The 18469-nt window shown below is 39.2% G+C and overlaps 1 protein-coding gene across 5 annotated transcripts in view; it reads left to right on the forward strand.

The window, feature by feature from the left end:
• Nucleotides 1-14500, forward strand: part of LOC130095202 (echinoderm microtubule-associated protein-like 4) — a 136031-nt gene extending 121531 nt beyond the window's left edge. For all 5 annotated transcript variants that reach the window (XM_056261892.1, XM_056261891.1, XM_056261888.1 and 2 more), the window contains 9 exons: nucleotides 492-617; nucleotides 1995-2126; nucleotides 3901-3968; nucleotides 4155-4243; nucleotides 4323-4420; nucleotides 9994-10081; nucleotides 10265-10363; nucleotides 12264-12394; nucleotides 13468-14500. In XM_056261892.1, the coding sequence (XP_056117867.1) occupies nucleotides 492-617; nucleotides 1995-2126; nucleotides 3901-3968; nucleotides 4155-4243; nucleotides 4323-4420; nucleotides 9994-10081; nucleotides 10265-10363; nucleotides 12264-12394; nucleotides 13468-13962 (1326 nt within the window). In that variant the 3' untranslated portion in view covers nucleotides 13963-14500. The remainder of the gene's footprint in view (nucleotides 1-491; nucleotides 618-1994; nucleotides 2127-3900; nucleotides 3969-4154; nucleotides 4244-4322; nucleotides 4421-9993; nucleotides 10082-10264; nucleotides 10364-12263; nucleotides 12395-13467) is intronic.
• Nucleotides 14501-18469: the final 3969 nt, after the last annotated feature.

Raw genomic sequence — 18469 nt, forward strand, 5'->3', positions numbered from 1 at the left:
TTGATAACGCTTTTTTTAGTGTCCTTGTTACATATGTTAAATGTACTTACCATAGTAATAACAGTAAATTATGCATAATTACATGCAACTAACCCTCAACCAAACCCTAACCCTACATTAAGTGCATGTAGTTCATTATATTACACAGTACTTAAATATATAATTACACTGTAACAATGACACCTTAAAATAAAGTGTAACCCATTATCTGATGGTGATGTTGTTACAGTGTAAGCACAGAAATAATTACTGAGTAATTTTAATTAACGACATGGACCTACTATAGGGTTAGTGTTTGGTTTAGGGTTAGTTTTTTGTAATTATGCATAATTAACTGTTTTTACTGTGTTCACTAGTACAGTATACATTAAATGTGACTGTCACCTTAAAATAAAGTGTAACCCGTAAACCATAGCATATAGAAACATAACAAGCTCTTATAGCAACATAAGAAAATAACACACCTCTGATGTCTGTGTGCTTTCCCTCAGGTCCCAGATCAGTACGGCACCATTCGAGCTGTGGCCGAGGGCAAGGGGGAGCAGTTCCTGGTGGGAACGTCACGCAACTTCATCCTGAGAGGAACCTTCAACGATGGCTTCCAGGTGGAAGTGCAGGTAAACTTCATCTTTACCGCTGATCACATGTGCACCTTCAGTGAGGGGCAGAAAGCTGGATTTCCAACACACATGCTTCTAAAACCAGAGCTGATAACGTCGATCTTAAAGGGGTCATATAATGGTACATGCACTTTTACAAGTTGATTGTACTGAAATGTGTGTTGGCAGTGCCTGTACACAACCATCATATAATGATAAAAATCCATCCAGTGTTTTTGTTTTAATCTCCTTATATGGTTTCCCCTGCCTCAAATCGAGCCGTTCGACCGTGTGACGTCAATAAAACGGACGCCCCTCCCACGATTGTTGATTGACAGCAGCGTTTCAACACAGACCCGCCCTGAGCGAGCTGTCATCATAGTCCGCCATTGTTGATGCGCTGGAGCAGAATGGCGATTGTGGTGTTCTGTTCTTGGGTGTAATAACGAACACAGTCATTTTAATGTTCCTAAATCCGAACCGCTGAAGACGCAGTGGCTGAGTTTGTTTTCGAAGGGAATATTCCCCACGAGCAACGTCAATGCTCTCATGTTTGCGCGAATCATTTCACACACCAGACTGCTTTATAAACGAGGGTCAGTATAAAGCTGGATTTGCTAAGAAGCTGCTCATGAAAAAAAGAATCGGTAGCAACTATATAAACTAAATATTTATGTTCCCTCTGCACCTCCAGAAGAAGTGAGTGTAACGTTTTATTAACCTTTATATTAATCTTTGCAAATCGCGAAAAAAAGTTTTTCATGACCATTAGCTGTAACATCAATGTGTCAATGAACTAACGTATACATTAGTAAACACACAGCGTTCGTATCTCACTACTCTACCCTGCCAAGAGTGCATACAAAGATAGATCAAAGTGGCATTACGTTAACCAACCATTCAGAAACGTCCTGTTCGAGCCTTGTCGAACTTCTTCTGGCCGTCATCTTGTTCCGGGTCTGACTCCGGTTTAAACTGATACGGTTGCACAGATGTGTCCTCAGAGACTCCCGCTGCCATTCTCTCTCCAAAATATACCCTCAACTGTTGTCAAGGAAACACTCCACGTGCGTTGTGTCGAAACACCCGCAGAACAGAGGGGCGGAGTCAGCGAAGCTCATTATCATTTAAAGGCACATGCACTGAAACGGCGTGCTGAAAACAGAGCTGTTTTTGACCAGGTAAAATTAGTGTTTTCTTACAATACTAATGAGAATTTTTAATAAAAGTATATTACAAAGTTTTCATTTAGACCCTAAACATTCATATTAACTTGTACAAAAATGGCCTTAAATGACCCCTTTAATCACACAAAAGCATTGCCAGTGGTTATCACACATGTGCTTTTACCTGCAGTAGTTGTGGAGTTCGTTTCATGGGAGTCTTTATTTTTAGGGGCACACGGATGAACTGTGGGGTTTGGCGTCCCACCCCTTCAAGGACCTGTTCCTCTCCTGTGCTCAGGACAGGCAGGTGTGTCTCTGGAGCTCAGTGGACCACACGCTGGAATGGACCAGACTGCTGGACGTAAGACACACACACACTAACACACGTCTGCGGACATGTGCTCTCACGCTCAGTGTTAGATGTGGTGGCGACATGACCAAAATCTTACATCATGATATGAGTAATTGTATTTCACGATAATGATCTATATATTCTTTTTGCTTTAAATAAGGTTTTTATATTATCAAAAATGTTTATTCCATTGACATTTCATAATTCTTCACAAATAGAGCTAATGCTACCCTATATAAAAAACTCTCAAGCTTACTGAAAACAAGTAAACAGTCAGTGATAACATAAGAAGAAAGAAAATAATTACAAGCAATAAGACGACAAATTACAACAGAACAAAGAAATAGACCCTACCTGAAAAACTACTTACAGAAATCGTAAAAAGTAATCAAATGTTTAACAAAACATTGAATATCTTCACTGTGTAAATTGAAACTACATGTATTCTGACTGAAAAAGTGATTCAGTCAAGCGCATTGAGAGATTTTCTCTTTTTTGTTGTTTGATGAACATTAATAGCACAGACGGCAGCCGGTTTATTACACTGCTGTCACTTTTAGAGCGAATGCACTGATCCAATATACTGTTACACATGCGTTTTCTTTCTCAGCTGTTTACCTTCACTTAAGACATAAAGATGGGCATTTTTGACACAAGTGTGTGTATTTGACCGTTCGAGCCCAATTAGGCGGCAAAAAGAACTCATTATTCAAACACTTTATGAGCAGCGGCTTCGAACAGTCTCTCAGACGATCGGGCATTTAGTGAAATAAGTTCTCTTTCGCTGCGTGTTGCGTTTCAACGGTTTAAAATGAATTGTTTTTAAACGGCAATGGTTAAAAACGCACACAAACGATAGGCTTTCGTGACCGCTGCTTTATTAGCTTTTTTTAACCTTGGATAGGAAACACTGCTACTGTCAAGCTAATGCTAATTTAAATATTACAGTTGTTCGTAATAATGCACAAAATACGCCACCCTTTTTCCAGGTAATATAGTTCATCAGCCTCCAATTAAGACCAACTAGGACTACAGTTATGTTCTGTGCTTAATCTCACTGGTTACTGCCATAAATTGTGCATTTTGTATCTTATTATTCAAAAACAAAATGTCACAGTATTTTAACTTATAGCCCAGTGTTTCATTATTCAGAAAATACCAAAGGGATTAAACCTGTTTGTTTGACTTTGTCAAACTTTCCCTTCATCCAGATGTAATATATGCTTAATATTCCAGAAGCAACTCCAAAAACTAAGCAGAATAAATAGACGTGCTTGAGGGATTTGTTGGCAAACTTTACAACACATGCCACAACATAAGTGGTTCTTGCAAATCTTTTATTTTTACTGAGGCATCAATAAAAAGACAAGTTGCACAGTTCGGTTAATACCAAAACGTTTTCACAGAAGCGCCTATTGTAACAGCGGTTCATTTATAATCAAAGCACTCGCTGAAGATTGAAAGATACTTCATAAAAAGGACTCCTCGCCCCAGATATCCACTAACTACCCCTTGTCATCTTATATGCAGGCTGTTTACATTTGTAATGGTGCAATAATACAGAATTTAGTTGATGTGCGCATATCAGTTTTTTTACAATAGCTTTAAAGTTATCCAAACCTTTGGACCACTAGGGGGCGACAGCACACTTCCCAGACGGCTGTAAAATGGCTTAACATTATTTTAAACGAGGCAAAACAAAATTGAAAATAAGTTCAAACAGCTCAAATCAATGCATATTTCATATTTTCATATTTTTTCCTCCTCATTGATGTGTGTTTAGGAGCACGGGCACTGCGCAGACTTCCATCCTAGCGGTTCGGTTGTTGCCATCGGGACTCACTCAGGGAAGTAAGTGACCTGTCATCTCTACTGGGAAATTTGGCATCCATCCATTTACCACTAAAAAGGTTTAGCGGCTGCAGTTCAGACAGTGTTGTGTGTGTGTGTGTGTGTGTGTGTGTGTGTGTGTGTGTGTGTGTGTGTGTGTGTGTGTGTGTGTGTGTGTGTGTGTGTGTGTGTGTGTGTGTGTGTCAGGTGGTATGCCCTGGACGCAGAGACTCGAGACCTGGTGGCCATTCACACAGACGGCAATGAGCAGCTGTCAGTGATGCGCTTCTCTGTCGGTGAGTGTGTGTGTGTGTGTGTGTTTTGAGCCGACAGCCAAATGTCCCTCTTGCTCACCGTTTCGCGATCTCTTCCCAGATGGCACGCTGCTGGCAGTGGGATCACATGATAACTTCATTTACCTCTACACCGTGTCGGATAAGGGACGCAAATACAGCAGATATGGGAAATGCACTGTGAGTATCTGACGTCTACATGGTTGTTTGCACAGAATTAAAAACAGCTCACTGTGAAATTAAACAGAAGGCGCATTAAAGTGCCTCTATTTTGCTATTTTAAAAATTCCTAATTTAGTTTTGAAGGTCTCCTACAATAGGTTTAAATGTATCCAAGGTCAAAAAAATATTTGTTTTCATAATTTACGTTCAAGCATCAGCTCTTTTCTCACATAGTCTGAAATCTGATTGGTCAGACGGCCCAGTCTGTTATGATTGGTCGACTGCTTACAGCGCATATCGGAAACCAAACGCTCATTACCATATCAGCACACACTGTAAAAAATTATATGATCAATAAGTTATGACAAAATATGTTTTTACATTACTTTAACTCGTCAAACTAATTTAAGGAATTAAGTTATTTAAGATTCAACTCATTTTTTTTTAAGTCAGTTTAATGTAATTAATGGTGAAATGACTTTGATTGTACTTTAAATTGTAAATTTAAGGCAGCAACTTCTTTTACAGTGTTTGTGGAGGAATTGAGACTGGAGTTACTGACGACTCGTTTCAGGCAGTTCAGAATCACTTCTTTCTTTTAGGACACAATAACCCCATTTATCTGCACTTTGACCGTTGAAACTTTGCAGACCTTTTACATTCACAAACAGATATATTACACACTGCATGAAAGGTAATACCCGAAATAAGCATACTGTAATAGGGGCGGTTTAACTCCCTAAGCATTACTACTGGTGCTTGTCCTGACACAAATTTCATCTATTCAAGATTTAAAAAAATAAATGTTTTTGAAAATAATACTTAAAGGTACAATATGCAGGATTTTTGGCCACCAGGGGTCGCTAACCTCTTACAATAACAAAGGCGTATATCGATGACGCAAAGCATCAAGCGGAATTATGGATCTTGTCGTCAAGCTGATGGATCTTTCATGGATGAGTGAATACAGTGATGTTTTTAACTTGACTGTGGTGTGAAGCAGGGCGCGATTGCTAGACGTATAACGTTACCAGCGCCAGGTCAGTTTATTAGACGAATGAAACTTGAGGTAACGCAGCGCTGTTTCACTCGCTCTAACAGTTATACTATCAACACTAAACGGCATTTGAGTGTGTTGAATGTTGTTAGTTAGGTTGTTTGTTGGCTGTATGAGACTAGCAGATCAACATTAGAATAACATACAGATCATATTCTAACATTTCATCATGTTGAACTAAATAACATTGATTAGCTTTATGTACATTTGCTCACCTGTCTAATAAAGTACATGCAACACTCGCGTCTCTGTCAAGTCGAAGTTAGTCGCGGACGTGACGCTCTCGGCATCTCGAAAGATGGTGATCTTCGTTCTAGTCCTCTTTTTGTCTCAAAGTCTGCTTGCCATGGTCCAAAATGTTTGAACAAGTTGTCAACGTCTATCGCCATGGTTACTGTTGCAGTACGAGGTCAAACCTGGCGGGAACCGGGGGTTAACGCGGATATGACGTCATTGCCTGGCGACTCCTCACCCCTGCTCACACGCCCCGTTTCATTGGTTAACATCGAAATTTTCTCACGATTTACAAATAGTTGGAAACATTTGGGATATTGTAAGTAATCAACTAAACAAAACATAGATATTTTACTGCAAAAATCCTACATATTGTACCTTTAATGTATTTAAATCTTATTTTTTGGTTGAAAATGGTTTAGACATGTATGAAACAAATAAGAATACAAAGATAAAGCATTTTAAAGTATCTTTCATCAACCCATCAATAAAAGATAGTAACTTATTCCACGGTTCATGTCATTGCTTGATGGCTGTGTTCTTGTGTATTTCCACTATTGCGAGGGATCAGAGTAGAGCGGAGAATGAAACTTTACTGTGCGTGTCTGAACCACATCAACACGCTCTGTCACACCGCTGGTCTTCTGATAGCTCTCCTGCGCTTGTTGAGGAGTTTTATGGCATTCACATCTGTGCTAGATCACAGCTCTCTGAAACTGGTCTTACAGGGGAAGATTTATACATTCTGTCAGACAGAAATATCCAATTGTGAACCCAAATTCATGGACACAAATGAATTATCCAGTTTTAAAGAAAGTTGTTTTTATATAAAATAAATGTGATTTGATATATTTTCAATGGGAAAACCATTGCACATTTTATCATGACAAAATGTTGAATTTTGAATAGAAATATGTCTGGCTATATGGCATATACATCGAATTACACGACCGTCTCTTTTGCTCACGTTTATGTAAACAAAAATACAGTAAAACTGTAATATTGTAACATTTTATTACAATTTCAAATAAGTTTTTTATTTTACTGTATTTTAAAATTTCTATCATCAATCTGAATTTTCAGCATCATTACTCCAGTCTTCAGAGTCACATAATCCTTCATAAATCTAATTTATAAATCTAACTCTAATATGATGATTTGATGCTCAAGAAACATTTATTATTATTATTATTATTATTTTTATCAATGTTGAAAACAGATGCATAATGCATATTTTTTAGAATTCTTTGAATATAAATTAAATAAGAACAGCATTTATTTGAAACATATAATATCATAAATGTCACTTTTGATCAATTTAATGTACCCTTGCTGAATATAATTTTTTTTATCTCACAGGCCACAAATTAATGAACAGTAATATACTTCTTTAAAATATGTATAAAAAAATACACCATCATCACATGTTTTAACGTACAATATTTTCACTTGAAAAACACTTAAAGCAGATTTCTGTATTTAGCGTCCTTCATCAAGAATGGACACATTATCCTCCTTTCATAGAATGACTGAATTGTGATATTACTGGCAGAAGTGGACAGTTCTTGTCAGGCCGTGTGTGTGTGTGTGTCTGTCTGTGTAGCTGAAGCATGTTACTCACACACAGATTCGAGCCGATGAACACATACAGTGGCCTCAAAACGGATTTGGACACGCAAGCAAAACTTCATAATATTAAACTGAGTGATTTATTGTAAAGACAAATACCTCAAAAAAACACATTTTCCAGAAAACATTTGTCAAAAGAACTACAGATCACCACGCTGATTAAGTATGTAAAAATGGCTCCGAAAAGTGAAGTTAGTTTTGAAACAAAATCCAGGATTTGAATGCAGGTTTATCTACGCAATTCATTTGAGATTCATACATTTTTTAATTTGACTTAAGTGTGCAAAAGTGTCCAAATACTGTCGAGGTCGAGAATCCCAAGCAAAGCACCGTTGAGCCGTAAACCATGTGCAGCGTGGGAACGCTGGGCTTCTTCTGACCTACATAAATCACATGTCAGGATGTGTATGAAAGCTGGCAATGGAGCGATAGGTGATCTTTATATTCTAGAGGGAACTAGATAGTGTGCAGATAGCAGGCTTTCACACACACACACTCGCACACATAAAGATGTCAGTGCTCATGTGGGAGTGAAGCCTGTGGACTCGGATAAGTCAGTGCCAAATCAGATGAGCAGAGATTGAGCTGGGTGGAAACCCTTCCAGCATTATTTATGCATTATTATTTCCAATCCTTTGATTAGTTGTCGTGTCTGTGAGACGGTTCCTGTCTCACTGGAGATGAGTGCTTTTAGACTTTTGAACTCAATTGATTTCATGCATCCTGAGCTGGATTACCTAATAAATCATTATTTACTCGCCCCTATGTTGTTTTAAACTTGTATGACTGTGTCTTTTGTGAAATATTGAGATATGTTTATAAAATGAGATATTTTTCAGAATGTCCAAGCTGCTCTTTTCTATGCATTGAAAAATGGATGTTCATTTGCTGTCAAGTTCCAAAAAGGACAACAAAAGACCCTAAAACGATCATAAAAGTGATCAAACTCGTACGCCACATTCCAAGTCTTCAGGATGTGTAATTCCCTTGTGAAAAAGACGCACGCTTTAGCATACTTTTACTTTTCTGAACAATTTCGGACATGCATGTTTTGATTGTCCGCATCTGAGGCAATAAGTGCATCGCATTATATTTTCATCGACTTACAGGTTATTGGGTTTATTTTAGCAATGTGGGTGCTCAGTTTTTTCTGTCATTTGGCCAAAATAATAAAGTTATTAAAGACGACGTGCTTCACACAAGCTATTTAAGACCGTATTGGCTGTGACTCGATGACAAACGCTAGATTAAGACACTCTCCTCCGCTCCTCGAATACATAAAACATTAGCCTTTATATATCGTTCTTTGAGCATTAAAAACTCGGTACCTGTTCAAAGAACCAGTTCATTATTTACTCAAGCAGAGACGCTCTGAAGCGTGTGCGGCACGTCATTACCGGTCGAGGTGGGCGGAGCTATGAGGTTTGACTGACAGTTTGAGGATCCAATGGAGACACGAGGTTTAGTCACAAGCTCTTTTTATTACTTTTCATTGGTTAAAAATTTGCAAAACCCACAGACTGACTAATGATTGTATGAATTTGATGATTTATAAAATTAAAATAATAACAAAAATGACAAAATATGGAGATGCAAGTTTTCTGACATTGTTTTGGTCTTTTCCTTGCATAAAGATATTGTGTGGCTATTGACGTCTTAGAATGAATGTACATTTACAGTGCTTTCTTTGGAACTAAACCGTATAAAAACACTGAATTGCATTGCAGGGAAAAGATGAGCTTAGCCATTCTACAAAATGTCTTCTTTTGTGTTCCCTGGAATACTTTTTTTTTTCTTTTGATTTTGGGGGGAATTATTCCTGTCAGCGTCTTTGTCCTCCTACAGCAGCGCTGTGATCCATAACAGTTCGTTCTGATTTAACAAATGCTGTGATAGAACTGTTGGTAACACTTTACTTGAAGGGGTGTGCATAAGACTAACATGACACCTTCATAATCATGACATGACACATGTTATGAATATGAAGGAAGTTGTATGCATGTTTATGACAACTGTCATTAAGTGTCATTCGCTCAATTATGACATTTTTAATGCAAATATGACATTGTTTAAGATGTCTTTGTTATGACAACTTGACATTACTAAGACAACACAACCTGTCATAAACATGACATAGCAGATTAATTATCAAACTTAAGAAACCACTTTAGCTTTATGGGTTAACATTACATTAAACTGTCAGGTGGTTGGTTTTGACATTGGCTGTCATGAGGCCATTATAACTGTTTAATGACAAATTCAATTTGTACCACTGTAGTTGAGGTCAAGAAAAATATTCATGACACAGTTATAATGGCCTCATGACAGCCAATGTCAAAACCAACCACATGACAGTTTAACTTAATTTAATGTCAAGTTGTCATGACAAAGACACTGAATGATTATGTTTTATTGGTTTATGTCAAGATGTCATAACAAAGACAATCTTAAACAATGTCATATTTGCATTAAAAATGTCATTATTGAGCGAAAGACACTTAATGACAGTTGTCATAAACATGCATAAACCCTACTTCATATTCATGACATATGTCATGTCATGGTTATGAAGGTGTCATGTCAGTCTTATGTAAACCCCTTCAAGTAAAGTGTTACCGAACTGTTTTCTTCCCCCTTTTTCATTGTCAAATCTTTTAATCTGTTTCCTCAGGGACATTCCAGCTACATTACACATCTTGACTGGTCCCCCGACAACAAGTTCATCATGTCCAACTCGGGAGATTATGAAATCCTTTACTGTAAGTGTCTGACCGCAGAAAAAAGCTCTCAGTCTCTCTGAAAAACATTAATGTCCGATCATATAACATTTTTTGTGTCTTTGGTTGGGTAAAACTCACCATGACTGTTTCAGCTCGTGGTTTGTGTTTGCCTTTGGACCAAAAGTCGTTGAAACGTTGTGTTTTGTTTTCTCTCTTCCACAGGGGACATTCCAAACGGTTGTAAGCTGATTCGTAACCGCTCTGAGTGCAAGGACATCGACTGGGCCTCGTACACCTGTGTGCTCGGGTTCCACGTCTTTGGTCAGTATCTGTGGAGTGATGCATTATGGGACTTATGACTGAAAATTGGTTAGAAGGACGCCTGCATTGATTATGTATTATGAGTAGTGTGTGTGTGTGTTCTGCGTATGCATGTCTCGTCAGTTTTTTCCAAACGTGTGTCTGGTATTTGTATGCTCTATTTCACACTCATTTCCTGTCAGTGGTTCAGTCTTGAGGGGGTCTAAGTCATTCTCTCGCTCACACACACCAACACACAGTTACTGGCAGTCTAAATGAGGACATGTCGGACCTCTATTGTTTTTCTATAAAGTAAATTATAAACATAACCCCAATATATATATATATATATATATTTTTTTTTTTTTTTTTTTTACTTTGTGTGTGTGTGTGTGTGTGTGTGTGTGTGTGTGTGTGTGTGTGTGTGCGCGTGTGTGTAAAAGAATATTCATCCTCAAAACAACAGTAAAAGGAGTAATATTGTGAAATATTATTACGGTTTAATATAACTGTTTTCTATTTAAATATTTTTTTTACATTATAGTAGTATGCAGTCTAGTAATATGCCGTATATATAGTGTGTGTAAATGGAGATGTCCCCCAGAGGAAGGTTTTGTCATATTTAGCTCATTTTCTGACACATGTTGCTCATCACCTGTTTATTAGTCTGATTGTCAGTCATCTGTTCTCCCTTTTCTTCTCGCTTCCCTCGGTCTTTATTCACGCAATTATAGTCTGTCGTTGTAATTTCGCTCCGATTCTGAGTGACTTCATGTCTAAGCAGGATGATTTACAAAAGCCAAAAGTAGTTCAGGCCACAGAAGTCACTTTATCTGTCAGCGGAGTGTGCTGTCTGTAATGCTGGAGACGGCTGCACATTTACACTGTGTGCTTTTGAACAAAGACAGCCCAGTCTTCACCACAAATCCACATATTTTAGCACTTTATTAGACTGGAAAAATATTTGGTAGAACTGTACAAATTCCTCAGCACTGAGCCAATAGATTAGAGCAGTACGATGAATGATGCTACAGAAAAGTGTGTGTGTGTGTGTCTGTCCTGTACCTGGTGTTCTTCTGCCTCCTGCTGGTGATCTTGCTGAAGGCTCCTCATCCATTTATGATCATAGTTTTTGACACTGGTGAGGTGTCTATGTGCTAATGAATATTATATTCTCAATAAATTCCTTGCCTTGTTAAAATTAAGAAGGAATTGAATTTTATTACTACTTGCTACCAGTTTAAGATTAAATTACAAATTTGCACATTAAATAAAAATGTAAAAAAAATAAAAAATAAAGAATAAACAATAAAACACTTTAATAAACATTTTAAGTTATAGTATTAAATTAAAAGCAGTGATGAACCATATTTATCAATGCAATTGTTTAAAGGGGCTATATGTAAGAATGTTCATGTAATAATCACTTCTTTTTTTTCTATTGCCAATGTGTGAACAGCTTGTAATGAAACTTAAAAAATGAGACTTCCTAGGTATAGTCTATAGTCTCAAATATACTTTATAATCGATCTATCATAACATTGTAATTTGAATTATCTGTTGATATGATGGTGACACAGAGCTTGTGCAAACATATCCACATCAATATGATCTATGATTGGTTGAAATGTTCACAGTGTAAAAATAGCCTTTGAATTACTAAAATGACTTGCATATGGGAAAGAACATTCTAGAAAAGTGTGTGTGATACACCCGTTTATGTCTCGCTTGGTGGAAAAACAAACGAGGCAATAATAAGCATGATGTAATGTTTTGTTCTTCCACGTTTCTTGGAAATATCACTTGTTTGAAAAGCTACATTGTTTTAATAGTGACAGGCTCATGATGAATGTACGGTAGTTATTAAATTGATAGAATCTTTCTTGTAGTCACAGTGTTGTGATGTGTGTGTGTGTTACAGGTGTTTGGCCGGAGGGCTCAGACGGGACAGATATCAATGCCCTGGTGCGATCTCACAACAGGAAGGTGATCGCTCTGGCTGATGACTTCTGTAAAGTGCATCTTTTCCAGTATCCCTGCTCAAGACCAAAGGTCTGTCACTCACACCATCTTCACTACTATAGCTTAGAGCAGTTTATCCCGATGGCATGCGGAGAGATGATCACAGAAGCAAACACGTGGTTTGTCAGAAAACGTCTTTGGAACAAATTTGTTGATGTGTAATTTGATGTTTAGTTTGTCTCATGTCACATTACGTTACATGGAGAGGCGGGGTTTACGACCTATACTGCGTACAGCCACCTGGGGGCGATCGAGGCGGTTTGGCTTCACATTTTTTTAGGACTTGAGTGGCACACTTGGCACAGAACTGTGACGAATGTAGTGATGTGAAAGTCGCATGAAATATGACGGTTCAGACTGCAAATTCGCATTGCTAAACATCATTCCTGTATCTGATTTAGGACCACATTTGGAAGTGGCCCAAATCAGAATAAAAAAGATCAGATTCCATGTGCTGTTTACACTGTTATGGAAAAAAACAATCTGATTCGCATATGAGAAAAATTTTTTGGATTTGAATCATCATCTTCCTGCAGTCTGAACGTAGTTGGGTGAATTTCTAGCCTGGGAAAACCCAGACAACTTCCGGCAAATTTAGATTTGCTCTGCAAGTTAGTCTGGCAAAGAGCTCATTCAAGCCCATTTCCAATCCGCCGAAATCGAGGCACCAATCAGAAACGTTGGGGCGGGCTTTACACGATGACGACAGCGCTGGGATTTTAAAGCAGATTTTGTAGCCTACATTACAAAGATGGATGCCGCCGTCGAACATCACTCGTTCGAGTCAGCTATCGCGTCTGTTTTAAGCGATTTGAACGTTTCCCTTTTAGTTAAAAACCGAGCAAAGAACAACACTCGGAGATGTGTCTCCGCCGCTCTGCATACGTCATCTCCTTCATCGCTCTGATTGGGTTTAGGTCTATCCGCGACGTCCGTTGGTGACGCCCCTCTGGAAATGATTTGTCTATGACGCTTTGCCAGACCATAACTCAGTTACAACTGAGAATGGTCTGGTTTTAACCAGGCTAGTGAATTTCCTAAGGCCAGGGCGATTATGTCATTGATTTATCTGAAATTTGATTGGTTATGTTATTTAATTGCAGGCCCCAAGCCACAAGTACAGCGCCCACAGCAGTCACGTGACCAACGTGAGCTTCATGCACAGCGACAGTCACCTGATTTCAACGGGCGGCAAGGACACGAGCATCATGCAGTGGCGTCTGGTGGAAAAGACCTCTTCCCTGGTGCACAGCGACTCCAGCTTGGGCCTGGGCGATTCCCTGCTGCACAACTCCACCCCTCGCCCTGTGGCGTCGGTACCCAGCGTCCCCCACACTCCTACTGAGCCCGTGCCGGTGCCAGCCTCGCTACCCATCAGCACCCAGCCTGACACCAACACTCCCCCTCCTACGCCCCCGGAACCCCTGCACACGGCCACTCCTAATGGACAGCAGGATGGCTCGGCCGAGACCCCGCCCCCTTCAGATGAGGCCACGTCCCTCTCTGACAGCACCCTGAGCCCTAAGGACAGCCTCGAGCCTAGCGACGATACGGCCACGCCCAGTGACGAGGGCATGCCCTTTAACCCCCCCTTATAAAGCGGCCCGACCCCTTCTCTCGCCTGCTCCAATTCCTGTCGGATTACAAAAGCAGAGTCTTCTCAGTTTTTATCCTTTCGAGATTTTCTTTTCATTTCGTGTCTTAGTTTGTTGTTACGTTGACGGTTTGTTCAGCGGATGTGGTCGTGGAGGCGTTGGTCCGACTCGGATGGTGAGGGATTAGGAATGTGTAGTTGAAAACCTCTGAAAAGATTTGGCACACCTACAGGTTTACACTGACCACACGAACACTAATACACACATGCATACATCAGTAACTGTGATACATGGGGGAAAAAGAGGGAAAAGGATTTACCAGTTTTAGATCCAAACAAAGTGCAAGTTCATATACACAGACTAACACACAAATGGACACATGCTTTCAATCTATTGGCATTTGGCATATACAGCAAGACTCTTATTGATTTTCCTCGCTTAACGAGATGGTTCCCTAAAAAATAAAAATCCTCATCCTCATATTGTTCCAAAGCTGTATGACTTTCTTTCTTTTGTGAGACACAAAAGACGTTGTTTTGAAGTGTTTTAAAGATGTTTCGAAGATGTTTTCAGAAATACCAGGAAAGTCAGTTGAGTCCAAAACAACAATGGACCCCTTTGACTTTCATTCTTCAAAATATCTTCTTTTGCGTTCTACAGAAGGCAAGTCGTCGTACAGGTTTGGAACGAAATGGGGGTGAGTGAATGATGTTAAAATAACCATTTTAATGAGGTCACATGATGCTCATTTGTATTCTCTGTGAACATTGGTGGAGGACTGCATGTGAAGCTGATTTGCATGCTTGAATAGCATCTTTCCCTGAGCCAAAAACTACTGGACAATGTATATCTGGTGACGCCAGACAGGGGCCCCGGCTCATTGGTCGGACTCGAGGACCTCAACGATTCAGGCCGTAGTCCAAGGACACCTTGAATTTCAACTCGGCATGATTATCATCGCCTCTTTACAGAAGAATAGCCATAAACAGCACACGAGCCTGACCTGCCTCAAGATGGGGTCTGCATGGCGATAAATCCCCCCAGCGTCAGTCTAAAGATGCCGTACCACCCTCACATCTGCCTTTCAGACTGGAGATCTCCTCTGTGGATTCATCCCATCCGTTTTAATCCTTCATCCAAACGACTCTCTTCTCACTGAGACTCGATTGTTTTTAGGTTTCATTTTGGGACTGGACTGAGATGTTCTTGTTTTTTATCGTATGAGAGAAACGAAAGATTAAACGAGTCTTAAATGTGCGTGCGTGAGTGTGTATGTGCACGCGAGTCGCCGCTTCTTTCATTCCCTCTCTCCCTCACATTTTCTCAGGATCACTCTTTTTGGAGAGAGTCTAAAAGAGAAAGTCAAAGGAATAACGAATGTTTCCCTCAACTCCTTTTTGTAATCGCACCAGAAAGTACCATGATAATACCGTTTTGTTGTTGTTGGTATTATTATGGTATTGTTCGTACCATAGGGCTAATTCAGGAAAATTGGGCCTTTTTTTGACACTGACAGGACGGAATATCATGGCATTTTAGTATGGTATCTTTATATATATATATATATATATATATATAAAGAAACTTGCGTTCTCTTGCAAAACATTTGCATTCAATAGAAAAAGTATTGCGTTCACCAGAGAAACTTTGCGTTCGAGCACTAAAGTATAGTTTTTCCTCCAACCTCATACGATTTCACACAAGTATTGGCGAGTGCACACAAAAATTCTCAGGGGAAAACAATACTTTTGGGAGAGAACGCAATATAATATTTTTTTCTCCCATCTAATTTTTTTTTTGGTATCTTCCTCATGTCCCTTTAGGGCAGGGGTAGGCAAGTTCGGTCCTAGAGAGCCGCTGTCCTGCAGAATTTAGTTCCAACCCTAATCAAACACACCTGAACAAGCTAATCAATGTCTTCAGGATTACTAAGGCTATAGGCAGGAGAGGTTTTTTTCAGTGTTGGAGCTAAACTCTGCAGGACAGCGGCTCTCTAGGACCGAACTTGCCTACCCCTGCTTTAGGGGTTACTCAAAAAATACCATGGTATTACCATATTATGATACCAACACTGTTCCATGATTCCATGATAGAGGATGCTCCCAAGCCTTTATGGGTTTCCCTCAACAATGCATGGAAATATGGATGAAAAAGAAGCTCAACTAAATAATCAATATACAAGCTATGGGTTTTACATGCTTCAGTATCATGAGATGAAGCGATTGATTTCCGAGAAAAAGAATCAAAATCAGAGAAACACGAGCGCAGCTGCTAAGACAGAGATTCCTCCGGCTGCTTGATGAACGAGAACCGAAATCATCAATATTAAGACATGAAAACAGCTTTCAAACCAGCTTTACGAGGGAAGCATTGAATTGCTCTGTTTGTGCAGTCTCTGTGGACAAAGGTATGGTTTACACACTCAGATTTCAGGATGTGATGCTGTAATGGCGTATGGGATTGGGAAACCTGGTACAAATACACTTTTACAGTCATTTGGGTTTCCTTCCTTTTATTGTGAAAGAATGACAATCTTCTGTGATGTGTTTAATATAATACACATCAGCATTCAGATACTCAGTATTGAAGGATGTCAAGACTCAACTGCCTCACATTCATACAGTATGTGTGTCTGATCCAGGTGATTTGCATGAAGTGAAGTGCATGAAATGGATGATGTAATAGTCGATTAGGTGGCTTTAGATGGGTAGATGGAGTGTGGTGTTTGTGTGTTTATGCAACTGTTGCGCTGTAGATGGTGTGTAGTTGAATGCCCCTCAGCTGGTCTGCAGTTAACTTTTTATACCTTTTTTTATGTACGCTTTATGGACTACTCCTGTTTTTTTTTTTTAAGCAAGTGGGAAGGTTTTCACTGAGATTGCCTTAGTTAGATTTTCCATGTTTTTTTGTCTTAGGCAAAACCTGTACAGTGGGACACTTAAGCCACACTTAAAATGTATGAATTTCAAAGCATTAGGCCTAGTTAGGGAAGTGTCAAGTAAATACAAGTGGCATTTACTTTATAGAAACATGGTACATGCACACTTTTCAAGCAAGACATTTCGCAAAAAAAGACATTTGAATGAGTTCAAAATGAAGACAAAAGTACTGTGACACATTGTGGATGTCAAACGTTAGTGGATCATTTTGATAGTTAATGTGATTCTGTGGTTCCTCTGCTAGGACACCAGTGTGAACTTGAGATGAAAGTGCCCACTTAATACATGCACTAAAATCACCAGCTGACAAATGGCTCATAAAAGCGATCATTATCATTCATATTGGATCTAATGTAATGGCATTCGGACCTCTTTTAGTGTGACTTAAGTATCAAAATACTTTTGGGGCCACTTGCCTGAACGTCTGGCCTCATGAATCTTCAACACAGCATTGATATCAAAAGGGCAACTCTCAGAATCTTTACACAAGGCGGGTACGTCGCTCTTTCACACACCTTCGTTGTCATCTTTGTTGTTGCATTCAGGGCTGGCTTTATTGTGTATATATTGGTGTACCTGTATGTATATAACTATTTTGTGGGGAGGGCGGTGCTCTGAAGTGCAAGGGCAATGCTTCATGCCATTTAGTGATTTAGGAGCTTGTTTTCATCCGCAAGAAAAGTGAGGGATCGTTCGCCTTGTGGCATGAGTTCGGATGCGTTGGAGACTCCAGGGCTTTTCTGTAGACCTGCCACTTCCAAGAACATACTCGTTTATCTGAAAGCGGTTAGCCGAACGGAGCGTTGCATAGTACACAAATGCTGTTTGAATGTTGCTGATGATCTGCCTTGTTATTTGATGTTGAAAAGAATGGTGTGCTGGAAGTAGTAATGGTGAGGGTTTTGGGTATTTTTAGAGAGTATTCAAAAACACGAGGAAAGCTACGCAGAAACCATTGATATCAATGTATTGGCCTTCACCGTTGAGGAGACTGTTGTTAGTGTTTTTATATCTGCTAATATCCAAGAGCTAATTTCCAAAACATACACGGGAGAGAGAGGAAATGCAAACGTCCAGCTGGTGATTGTATTTACACTTGGAGGAAATGTTGGGCTTGAGTACAGCTCTGGACTTCCAAATGCTTTACTGTTTGCAGGGTGTCTGATTATAAACTCATCGAATAATGGTGCGGAGAAAAAGCTAAACTTTTTTTGATGAAAAGAATGACCGTTATGAAAACAACAATGATGATCCTGATTATGCAAATGATTCAATGATGTTAACGAAATTTGGAAAGGCAACTTTTTTTCTTTTTTTTCTTGTGACAAAGTTTGAGCCAATCTGTCTCTTATGCATTCCTGCCAATGGGCAGAAAATACTGAAGAATTTAGAAAATAAAGAAACATTTTAAAAACAGTTGTTGTGTTTTTCTTCTGGAGATGTCATTTATCCGGTAACACTTTAGAATACGGTTCCTTCATTAATGAATAACTACACACGAACCAATGAGTAACACAATATTAACAATCTAGTAACTATTATTAACTAACAAAAAACTCTGATTAATGAAC

This window comes from Rhinichthys klamathensis, unplaced genomic scaffold (genome assembly GCF_029890125.1).
Source record: "Rhinichthys klamathensis goyatoka isolate OS25496 unplaced genomic scaffold, OSU_Roscu_1.1 h1tg000188l_1, whole genome shotgun sequence".
In the NCBI taxonomy this organism is placed as follows: domain Eukaryota; kingdom Metazoa; phylum Chordata; class Actinopteri; order Cypriniformes; family Leuciscidae; genus Rhinichthys; species Rhinichthys klamathensis.